The following is a 12042-nucleotide window of genomic DNA, read 5'->3' on the forward strand; positions in this document are numbered from 1 at the left end:
TTTGATAACAGGCTATATTTTAAGCTAAACTTTGAATTGGCAGACAAAATCCCATTAGGGGAAGGGGTAATGTTTCCTGGACTTACTTTGCTTTTATCTGTAAGACAGCTAGACAAAGTAATAGCCAATAGAGCCTTTGGAAGCCTTATTATAGCATATCTTTATTAATATTTAAGTTCTCAAAACTCATTTATAAGCATTTCGTACAATGGCTCTAATTACACACTTTTGGGCAATTTGCTATTTAGATGAACTCTAAGATTATTTTTTCAATAAAGAAAAAAATTAAAGGCTTATTTGTTTTACATTTGAAGGTTTGTATGTCTTTTAAGTGGATACACAAGAAGTGCTTATAGTATGCTACTTGCCTATTGCCTACTTTCTACATCTGTTTCTATTTCTTACACTGGTTCCTCTGTCCTCAGTTACGCTTATCAAGACTTCCAAGACTCTGGAGTTTTGCTCATCACTAAGAGCGGACAAATTTATGATGTAGCTTTTTTGTCTGTTTACCTTGGAACAAAGTAATAACCTTTATACAAATCTGTTCCTTCCTACCACACCCCACAACTATGACCATAAAATGTAAAAAAAAGAGGGAATTCTGCAAATAACTACTGCAATTGTCACTAAAATAGTTGAATCAAAAATAACTTCATTCTGTTATAACTTCTGTATCTTCTTATGAGTACATCAAGCACTTTAAGGTTCTCACTGGATCAGTTCTGTTTTCCTTCTGACTAATGGCTGTTTCAAAGAACTGGAGAAGTCTGTGCGCCAAGACAGGTCTAAGTCAATGGGTCCAATTCACTCTTTCATGCATACATTAATCTTTATTGTTCTAGGTGCTTAAGGATTCAGCAAGTAAGATCTGGTAAGAACAGGTAAGATCCCTGCTCTGGGTAGTGTACATTCTAAAGTACAGAACCTACTAACTACTAAAAGCATACTAACTAGATGACTTAATTATTATAACATACATCATGAGCATCTTCTTTTTAAAAATTCCTCTTGAGAATTTCTCATTAGGCTAATGTACAAAATATCTATTTCTTCTGTATCCATCCAACCAAAAACCTCACATGACCATAGATACTTCTACTATTTTCTACTTCCTGACAGAAAGGCTAAAGAGGATTTAATTTTTTAAATCCAGGACGTGTAACAGGGTCAATTTAGGCCTGGCCAATTCCTCTACAACTATAATTCTGCATCAACACAGCATTTTTTTTTTCTTTTTACAGCTAACACTGCTTTCTAAGCATTGTGGAACCTGTGAAATAAGCCCTTTTATTCTCCTAGAAACTTTGTTGGATTTGAATATAGGAAAGTGGCCCTGAAGTGAAGTTGGGCCATATAAATGGGGAAAAGTTAAATGGCTCTACATTACAAAATAAAAAGTATAGTAAAATAGAAAAGGGAAAACTGAAAGAGGGGAAGAAAAATAAAGAAAGAGGAAGGAGATCCAGGAAAGAGCCAACCAGAATACAAGCCTGGAGTTGCTGGGACCGATGTGACCAAAATGCATTCATTTGGTGTCAACACTGCCTCCTCTTCCCCCAAATCTTCAATCAAGCTTACCACACCTGCTCCCTTCCCTACCCCTACCATCAATTGTTAACTGTTTCTTCTCATATCCTCCAACATTCCATTAGCTCATTAATGTCATCATCACTGAAGGAACAACTAATATTTATTGAGCACTCAGAATGTGCTAGGCCCTCTGCCAAGAGAATTATATGTGTAATTTCATTTGATCCGCACACCGTACTAGTTAAGGTGCTATGATCATTTCCTAGATATTAGGAAACCAAAGCTAAATCAGGATAATTCAGGTGGTAAGTGGTAGAATTGGAATTCTAACCCTGTTCTGACTCCTACAGCCAGCTTAACCAGTACACTCCAACGCCTCAAGTTAAAATGGCTAGGAATCCTCCTTCTTTCATTAATCATATCCAGTCACTTACAAGTCCATCCACTTAGAACCTCCTAAATCCCACATCATCCCCACAGCCACTGCCTTCATCTGGAATAACAACAAGCATTTACTAAGTGCCTGCTAGGTGCCAAGCACTTTTCTAAGCAATGCACATGTTCTATCAAGTTTTATTCTCCAAACTTGGAGAATAAGAAACTGAGAGTTAGTGAGAGAGCCAGGATTCAAACCCAAGCAATGCGGGTTTCAAATCACTGCATTTAACCTCTATGTTATGGCAGCCTCCCACTCTGTTTCCCTACTTCCCATCTGGACCCTCACCATCCTTCAGACTACTGCGGAGACATCTGTCAGGAATGCAAATGTTATCACGACATTCTCCACAGAAAATAAGCAGCTCCATATCACTGACAGAATAAAGTCCAAATTTCTTAACGTGGTTGACAAAACCCTTCACGTTTCTGTGAAAAATCAGTCCAATAAATAGCGAGTGCCTCCTGTTAGCAAGGTAAAGTGCTCTGTACTCCTAAATGAGTAACAACTAAGCCTGTGACAACTCCAATTCCAGACAGGTCCTGTCTGTCCTTCAGTCAGACTAAGGATATGCAGGTCTCAGGTGCAATGCCCTAAAGAGATTTGCATGTCCAAGTGGCCTATAGGTTTTAAGTACCTCTGCCTAGAATATACTAGCAAAATCCCACTCTCAAAAGATAGGTAAGCACCCTAGGTGAAGTCTTCCCTGACAAACTACAGGTGGCATTTCCTCCCGCTTTTATGTTTCTATAGCAGCTAGTTCAACTTATTTTCAGGGCCCTAGTGGACTCGAGGTATGTTATTTGCTTCCAAAACTAGGAGCAACCTCAGGGCAAGGACCAAACTTTGTTTGTGGTCAGTATCTGACAGGCAATAGGCACACTATTCTTTGACAAATGAATCAACCATGAAAAATTTAAAACTTGAGAAATGGAAAGGAACGAGATACAGAATTAGGAATGATAGCACACAAGTGGAATGAATTAAAGGTAGAATTATTCTACCTTGGCTGGATTTGGCCTACATTCTACCCCTATGGGAAAACTCACATGCGCGACTTGGGCAGGCTAAAAAGGAAAAAAACTTTGTTATTTATGGTTCAACAAAGCTTTGACAGGCCAAAGTGATACTAGATTTCCCACTTCCTTCTTTACCTGCCAAAGTACACTTTCCAAAGGAGGCCTAGGGATGGGAATCAAATCTACCAGAATAAATAACATCGATCTACTGAGATCCAGCTTCATTGGTGCTTGGAAAGAGTGCATCCAAAAGAAAAGTCAAAATCTGTCCTGGGAGGAAGGCCAATTTACATCTAAGTACTTCTACTGTAAGAATGTGAAATTCGTAGAGAGAAGGCAGTTTCAATGAACGGGAGCCAACAACTGTTTTCACCTCCTGCGCTGCCACTGCCTTGACTCAACTTAGTTTCTGATTTCTGTAATTAAAAAATAATTTTAAAAAACTATACAGTTAAGCTCCAGGCATGAGTTTTCTTTAGCTCCTGGGAGGTACGAACATCTGGGCCAACAATCTTAAATATAAACTAAAATATCAGAAGACACACTCCATGTAAGTCAAAAACCCTTGGTTGAAAACGTGGCATAAAGCTTTGAAAAAACGAGTGATGCATTTCCTGACTCGTGCTTTGGGTGGAACTGCTTCCAAATCAAGATCCGTCCTCTGAAATCACCACCTCGAAGACGTGAAACCTCTCTCCCAGCCTTTGCAGCCCGAAGGGGAAGGCGGGGGAACAGGCAACAGGCTGGGCGGAGGGGAAGCGCTGTCCTCATGCCTACCCAGGGGCAAGCGATGGGTTGTGGGGGCAGCTGGTGCCCCACATTTCACCACACACACACACACAAACACGAGAAGGATAAAACTCAGGTCCCCTCTTCCCTCACCAAAAAAGCAAAAGACGCAGATCAGTAACACGGTGGCCGAAGCCCCAAAGCGCCTGCCTGGCGGCGGCCCCAACCATCAAAAGCGCCGCACACTACCGTCGAAGTGAGGCCGGCTCGGTGCCGCCCTCGGGGGAGGCTGCGGGGCGCTCCCGGCACGGCGCTCCCCCGCCCCGGCCCGCCCCGGCCCCCACACCTGAGGCTGCCCAGACCCCGCGGACGGGTCAGCAAAGTTACTCACGGGAAAGGCGCCTGCCCGCGGCGCTGGGCTCCCGGGGCCTCAGCCCGCCCGCCGCGGCCGCCGAGGGAGCGGGGGGCCACCCGGGCTCCGCTCCGCCGCAAACCGCAGCCACCGCCGATTTCCTGGCGAGAACCAAAGTCCAGCCGAGACTTCACTTCTCAACCGCCCCTGCTGCTTTCCCCCGGGCGAGCGGCGGGCAGAGACGCCCAACCCGACACGCACCTGGGCCAATCGGCGGCGGAGCCCGGCGGGGAGGGGCGGGCCAGGCGACGACTCCGCCTATCCGCGAGCCCGGGGGGCAGGCCCGGTCGGGCCGCACCTCCGGGTTAGAGTGAGCCGCTGGCCGCCGTCCCTCCCCCACCCGCCCGGCTGTCCCCGCCGCCCGCCAGTCTCGCCGCGGAAGATGCGCAGGGGAAGGGTCTGGGCGCCCGCGACGCTGGTCCGGGGGAGCGGGGAAGGCGGGGGGTCGGAGGGGCCAGGGAGAACGCGCGGCGCAAGAAGAGGAAATGTAGGTGTATTAGGAGAGCGGTCAGCTGGGGTCGGAGGGAGAATGGGCTGGTGACGAAGAAAAGCACCTGAGGGGATGCGGAGAAGACAGGTACGAAGAAGAGGGAGGGCCAGAGCGGTTCCGGCTGCGAAAGGCTGCCGAGGCGGGGCTGGGGAACCCGGAAACAAAGGTGAGAGGGCGGTTCCGCAGGTGAGGAGGTTTAAGAAACCCAAAGGGTAAAGGGGAAAAGAAGTCCAAAGCAGGGGGAGAAGCACTTTAGGAGTAGAAAAAACCCTAGGAGAGAAAGAATGGGGAGCATTGGGGGGGGGCAGTTTAGTCCCAAACTCTCGCTCCCCCCAAAGATAAGGGCAGACGCTGTCCTTCAGCCCAGTTAAGGTGTGCAGCTGCAAGATCCCCGATGAGACAAATACTGTCTTAAACCCTCGAGTCCTGTGGTGAAATTCACGCCTTCACACATAACCCTCCTTTCGTTAGGTGCATTGATCGGTTAGCTTGGCGTGATCTATAGAGACCTCGGTCTACCCTGAGTGCTCGTCTCGGCATCCCCTGAAAGCCACTCGAGGTTGGGGTCCCGGGAGCACCGTCGCCCCCCATGGCCTAGCGGCGAGCCCGAGGAAGCCCGATTCCGCCCAAGGGAGGTAGGGAGTTTGGGGGGCGACAAGTAATGCCACGCCCCCTTTGCCAGCACCTGGGGGAAAGTGCCGAAGGCCGAGCTCGGGAGCAGACAGACTGCCTGCTCTCCCCAGCGCTCTCCCCATGCCCCTGCCGGAGGCCGGCCGCGCAGCGCCAGGTGAGCGGGACCCGCTCGCGGCACCGCCCTCGCGCGCCAGGGGCGGAGCCTCTCAGCCCCGCCCCGCTGAGCCTCTCGCCCCGCCCCTCGGCTTGGCCCTGCCGCGCCGCCGCGGCCCCGCCTCCCTCCTTCCGTCTTCGTCTCCTTCCGTCGGTAGGTCTTTCCTTTCTGCTGGGCCCGCACGTTTCGCGCTATGGGACAGGGCCTCCGGTCCGCCAGCGCCACCTGAGGAGTCGGAAAGCCGCCCCCGCGATGGAAGAGGACCAGGAGCTGGAGAGGTAACGGCCGGGGAAGCGAATGCGGGAGGAGGGCCGCGCTGGGCCGGGGGCTCCGGTGGACGGGATGTGGGGGGCTGGGGCCTGCGGCAGGCCTGGCAGTGCGGGCCTGAGGCGGGGCGGGGAAGCCAGGAAAGGAGATTGTCGAAGTGGACGCCTGGGTGGGGAGAGGGAGCCCCTTTGGGGATGTGTCAGAATACAGACGCTCAGTAGACTAGAAGTCAGAAAGGAAAAACAAGTTGTGAGACCAGAGGAAGGGCCCGAACTGCTCACCCCCTTTGAGAGGAGGCAGCAGGCCACGCGTCCCTGAGTGGATGATAAACGTGTTCACAGACAGACCTAAGGCCCTGTACCTAACGGTCACGGGCCTTCTCTGTGTAGATTGTTAGTAAAGCCACTGCCTGAGCTCGAACTCTCAGACGTTTTCCTTCCCCCAGCTTCCTTGCCACTTGAAGTGGAAGCCAGAGCTGGGCCTGCCCGTTGATTATCTGTAGTCTCTAGTCTGGCATTTCCGTGAAAGCAACGTATGTTTTCCCATCCCTTTCAACTCCTCTTTATCTTCCAGGAGGGCCAAGCCTGTTTTAATCCCGTTCCTTTCTTGTGACCCTACAAAAACAATATTTTAGCAAACACTCACGTTAATCTTTTAAGAACACTGCCCTTGTGGCTGTGCAGAGGGTTAAATGGTGTAGGGAAAAATGAGAGACAGTACATTAAATATTGAATGCATTGTGGTATAGTAAATGAAAAATGCTAGCTACAAAACAATATTCAGTATGATCTCATTTTTATAAAAAATGTGTGTATAGAAAAATAACTGGATTGAAGACCTCAATGGCTGAAGGCGAGAGGAAGACTGCCCTGGAAATGGTCCAGGCAGCTGGAACAGATAGAAACTGTGTGACATTTGTATTGCATGAGGAAGACCATACCCTAGGAAATTCTCTTCGTTATATGATCATGAAGAACCCTGAAGTGGAATTTTGTGGTTACACTACGACCCATCCTTCAGAGAGCAAAATTAATTTGCGCATTCAGACTCGAGGTACTCTGCCAGCTGTTGAGCCATTTCAGAGAGGCCTGAATGAGCTCATGAATGTCTGCCAACATGTGCTTGACAAGTTTGAGGCGAGCATAAAGGATTATAAGGATCAAAAAGCAAGCAGAAATGAGTCCACATTCTAGTCCCTTGTGCGATATATGCTGGGGATTGTTCTCTAGGATGTTCTCTTCATGATTGTACAGAGCCCAGAATAAGATTTTGTGATTGCAGCATGATCTGTCCTTCAGAAGGCTGTGCTTCTAGCTTTTGACCTATTATAGCTGTTGGATTCCCTGCAAGAAACTTTGTATTCTTCTAATAAATTTCCTCTTTTATTAAAGACTAGTTTGAGTGGTTTCTCTTCATTGCTACCACATAATACCCAAAAATAAATGTTTTGGTATTTTTTTCTTTTGATTGAGGCAGTATTGAAAGTGAGGAAAGTATGAGAAAAATCAGGACCCTACACAAGGAATTTGATCATGAGAATTAAAAAGAATATACATTCATGACTGTGGTTTGGGGGGAGGCGAGGGACAATGCAGTAGAGTTTGATCCAAAACAGACTGGTTAGTTTGAAAAAGAAAGAGGGGAGGGAAACTTGACTTTTTGCTTGTTTTTAGTAATTATTGAGAGAATTGCATCCTTTGCAATGATTGGTGATTGGCAAGGATGGAGAATAATTTGGGATAATTGTGAAAGCTCTGGTTTTGCATGAGAGCTTTAGGTTGTACAGTGCACCATTTGATTGAATTTTGGATCCTAATGTCGTCAGTCAAAAATGACCAAAGTGAGGAGGTTTGATTACATTATAGGATAATACTGGGATGCCTGTATAATGTTTTCAGTCCTTAAATAAGTCTCTTTAAGTGTAGCTCATGGTTACACAAAAAAAGTACTATTTGAGAGGAAGTGAAGACATGGAGTAGGAAAATTCCATGTGGGGAAAACACCTTTTTCAAAAATGTTAATATATTAATCACATCTAACAAGAAACCTATCTATACCTATCCCACTCCTACCCCAATTTAACTTTTCATCCTAAATGTATATCAGTCCTTGGATCCAAGCACCCCATTCCTCCCAACCCCTAGTGCTCCAGGATTTAGATCCATTGTGCTACACCCTCTTCCTGAAGCATTCTTGCTCCCTCTGTATTCCAGTCAAGACTGACATGTCAAAGTTTCCAGTCATATATGTCCTTTCATTATACTGCATGTTAACTCATTTTAGCATATACTGTGCTATTGTTAGGTCATGTATTGTCTGCCCACTGTACTAACTTGCTTGTAGACATACATGATCCCAGTGTTAGTATAATGCCTGACAGGTAGTTGATGCTTAGTCTAGTAAATAATGGATGAACCCTTGTAGGTAGTAATTCATGTAGCCTTTCAGTCACTCTGATTAGACCTCCCCTACTTGCCTGCAACAGAACCCACATTTCCCATACTTGGCCAACTTCTTTAAAGATGTTCGGTGTTTATTGAGTGCCAGGTATGTACCCGGCCTTGGGGATAAAAGATAGTGAATTAAGACAGATACAGGTCCTGCCCTCATGGGGCATACATTATAATATGTGTTTTTAAAAAAACTAATTTTGTGAAATAAATATAGGGTCAAGATGGAAAACATGATGGGAATTCGCTTTAGGTTTGGAAGTCAGGGAAACTGTTTAAGGAGGTAACATTAAAACCGGAACTACAGGAAGGGAAAGAGCATCCGGAAGGAATAGAATGTGCAAAGGTCCTGAAACGGAAAACTGGTGGTTTGAGGAATTGAAGGTATTGAATGGAGATCTGGATGTCTTACCTAGTAAACAAGGAGGAAAAGGGCCTATCCCATGAATTCAATGAGAGAAAGAGCTGAAATGGTAAGGAGTTTAGATTTTAAGTGCAATAGGAGAGACATCTGATTACAGTGCCAGATAAAGAATTAGACGGTGACCACAGTAGAAGCAGAGACAAGCTAGAAGAAAAGATGGTAGGCTGGTGATGGGGAGAAGTGGATTTGAGATACAATAGAACTGAATTGGTACAGGATCAGTAGACTTCAGGAATTAGATGCGGAAGGTAAGGAAACAGATGATTCCTACCTCAATTTGGGGCCCAATTACTAAAATGCAGAAGCTTATAGAGGAAATCAGATTGGAGGCGGAGAAGGTGACAGGAATCCAAAGTTCTATTTTGAAAATGAAATGCCTGAGAGATATCCATATGGAAATTATCAGTAGGCAGTTGGGTATGTGCATTGGAGCATATGAAAGATACTAGAGATAACTTTGCAAATCATCACCATAAAGATGACTTAAAACCATGAAAATTGGAAAGTGAAAAAGAAGTAGGTCCAGGACCAAGCCTTGGGCAACGAATTTTTAAAGATTTTTAAAAGGAGCAACCAGTGAGGTGGTAGGAAAGTCTGTATAAAGTGGAGTTGCGGAAGCTAAGGTTTTCAGAGGGAAGCCACAATGAATGAGTACAATGAAGACAGAAAAATGGCAATGGCAATTATCATGGAGGTCATTGGGCATGGACAGCATTAGTTTAGCACTTAAAAAGGGTAAGCCACTTAACACTCATTGTACAGAAAAATGGCTCCTAATTTGGGTTTCCCAATGAAGAAAATACACGAAGGACATTGGAGAGTAAAGAGGAATGAGGAAGTCAGTTACGGCAAGAGTGGAGAATATTCTCCCGGGAGGAGAGGTGGCAATTACAGATTCTGAAAACCAACTGTTTATTTAAAAGGGGACTTAGCACTTGAAGATGTAAGGAAGCCCTAGAGGGTAAGTGGAAGAGGATCAAAAACTTCTTCAGCTCTTCCAAATTTTTGCCTATGGGTAGTTCTGTGCGGAGAGTAAACAGTTATTTGCATGGAGTTTAATATCTCTGTACCCATTTTTGTCAGGAGATGAAAACCAGGGTTCAGTTAGTGGAGGTGGAGGTATGAAAAGTTGCAGAGTGAGCTGAAGCAATTAGTAGGTGTGGGAAATGGTCACATTGGTTATTATCCATCTTTGCTCTTGATGTGTTCTCATGATCATGTGGTGTGTTGTCCTGGATTTGTTTAGGGTGGCCTTGAAGGAAAATAAACAACCTTTGGAAGAGCAAAGAGGGAGAACTGAGGGCACAGCAGGCAGGATAACTACAAGGCCCATAAATGTTGAAGGGAAAGTACAGTCTGGAAGGACCCGAGGGAAAGCTGAATGGGTCTGAGAAATGGGGAGGGTGATGGATAGGAAGCATACAAATAGGGGACAGGGAGATGGTAACTTGATCAGTATCTCTAATTTTCTCCCTAATAGCATTTCTCTAAACTAGTATGAATGATGAAGTTCAGAAATTCCTTTTGGCTATAAAGCACTGTGCCTATTAAAGAGCCAGTCATTAAATAATATGATTATATACCATAGGCTTTTTTTTTTTTAATTAACGGAAAGAAAGAAAAGAAAAAAAAGAAATTAACATAACATTTAGAAATCATACCATTCTACATATGCACTCAGTAATTCTTAACATCATCACATAGATGCATGATCATCGTTTCTTAGTACATGTGCATCGGTTTAGAGGAACTAGCAACACAACAGAAAAAGATATAAAATGTTAATATAGAGAAAAGAAATAAAAGTAATATTAGTAAAAAAAAAAAAACCCTATAGCTCAGATGCAGCTTCATTCAGTGTTTTAACATGATTACTTTACAATTAGGTATTATTGTGCTGTCCATTTTTGAGTTTTTGTATCTAGTCCTGTTGCACAGTCTGTATCCCTTCAGCTTCAATTACCCATTATCTTACCCTTTTTCTAACTCCTGCTGGACTCTGTTACCAATGACATATTTCAAGTTTATTCTCGAATGTCCGTTCACATCAGTGGGACCATACAGTATTTGTCCTTTAGTTTTTGGCTGGATTCACTCAGCATAATATTCCCTAGGTCCATCCATGTTATTACATGCTTCATAAGTTTATCTTGTCTTAAAGCTGCATAATATTCCATCGTATGTATATACCACAGTTTGTTTAGCCATTCTTCTGTTGATGGACATTTTGGCTGTTTCCATCTCTTTGCAATTGTAAATAACGCTGCTATAAACATTGGTGTGCAAATGTCCGTTTGTGTCTTTGCCCTTAAGTCCTTTGAGTAGATACCTAGCAATGGTATTGCTGGGTCGTATGGCAATTCTATATGCAGCTTTTTGAGGAACTGCCAAACTGCCTTCCACAGTGGTTGCACCATTTGACATTCCCACCAACAGTGGATAAGTGTGCCTCTTTCTCCGCATCCTCTCCAGCACTTGTCATTTTCTGTTTTGTTGATAATGGCCATTCTGGTGGGTGTGAGATGATATCTCATTGTGGTTTTGATTTGCATTTCTCTAATGGCCAGGGACATTGAGCATCTCTTCATGTGCCTCTTGGCCATCCGTATTTCCTCTTCTGGTAGGTGTCTGTTCAAGTCTTTTTCCCATTTTGTAATTGGGTTGGCTGTCTTTTTGTTGTTGAGTTGAACAATCTCTTTATAAATTCTGGATACTAGACCTTTATCTGATATGTCATTTCCAAATATTATCTCCCATTGTGTAGGCTGTCTTTCTACTTTCTTGATGAAGTTCTTTGATGCACAAAAGTGTTTAATTTTGAGGAGCTCCCATTTATTTATTTCTTTCTTCAGTGCTCTTGCTTTAGGTTTAAGGTCCATAAAACCGCCTCCAGTTGTAAGATTCATAAGATATCTCCCTACATTTTCCTCTTAACTGTTTTATGGTCTTAGACCTAATGTTTAGATCTTTGATCCATTTTGAGTTAACTTTTGTATAAGGTGTGAGATATGGGTCTTCTTTCATTCTTTTGCATATGGATATCCAGTTCTCTAGGCACCATTTATTGAAGAGACTGCTCTGTCCCAGGTGAGTTGGCTTGACTGCCTTATCAAAGATCAAATGTCCATAGATGAGAGGGTCTATATCTGAGCACTCTATTCGATTCCATTGGTCGATATATCTATCTTTATGCCAATACCATGCTGTTTTGACCACTGTGGCTTCATAATATGCCTTAAAGTCAGGCAGCGCGAGACCTCCAGCTTCGTTTTTTTTCCTCAAGATGTTTTTAGCAATTCGGGGCACCCTGCCCTTCCAGATAAATTTGCTTATTGGTTTTTCTAATTCTGAAAAATAAGTTGTTGGGATTTTGATTGGTATTGCATTGAATCTGTAAATCAATTTAGGTAGGATTGACATCTTAACTATATTTAGTCTTCCAATCCATGAAAACGGTATGCCCTTCCATCTATTTAGGTCTTCTGTGATTTCTTT

At 44.4% G+C, this 12042-nt stretch overlaps 2 protein-coding genes and 1 long non-coding RNA gene across 6 annotated transcripts in view; 2 read left to right on the forward strand and 1 right to left on the reverse strand.

The window, feature by feature from the left end:
* Positions 1–4702, reverse strand: part of LNX2 (ligand of numb-protein X 2) — a 103915-nt gene extending 99213 nt beyond the window's left edge. For 2 of the 4 annotated variants that reach the window (XM_077158924.1, XM_077158923.1), the window contains exon 1: positions 4109–4306. The gene's annotated coding sequence lies outside the window, so the exon portion shown is untranslated. Of the gene's footprint in view, positions 1–4108; positions 4308–4683 lie in introns of those variants that run through there. The other 2 variants (XM_077158926.1, XM_077158927.1) reach the window with 2 other exon arrangements.
* LOC143681684 (uncharacterized) overlaps positions 1–12042 on the forward strand; it is a 234409-nt gene that overhangs the window by 55416 nt on the left and 166951 nt on the right. The gene's annotated exons all lie outside the window — the stretch shown is intronic.
* LOC143681682 (DNA-directed RNA polymerases I and III subunit RPAC2) lies at positions 5462–7063 on the forward strand. The gene is made up of 2 exons (XM_077158928.1): positions 5462–5684; positions 6491–7063. The coding sequence occupies exons 1-2, from the start codon at positions 5659–5661 to the stop codon at positions 6864–6866; spliced, it is 402 nt and encodes a 133-aa protein (XP_077015043.1). The 5' UTR covers positions 5462–5658; the 3' UTR covers positions 6867–7063.

The sequence above is a fragment of the Tamandua tetradactyla genome, chromosome 4 (genome assembly GCF_023851605.1).
Source record: "Tamandua tetradactyla isolate mTamTet1 chromosome 4, mTamTet1.pri, whole genome shotgun sequence".
In the NCBI taxonomy this organism is placed as follows: Eukaryota; Metazoa; Chordata; class Mammalia; order Pilosa; family Myrmecophagidae; genus Tamandua; species Tamandua tetradactyla.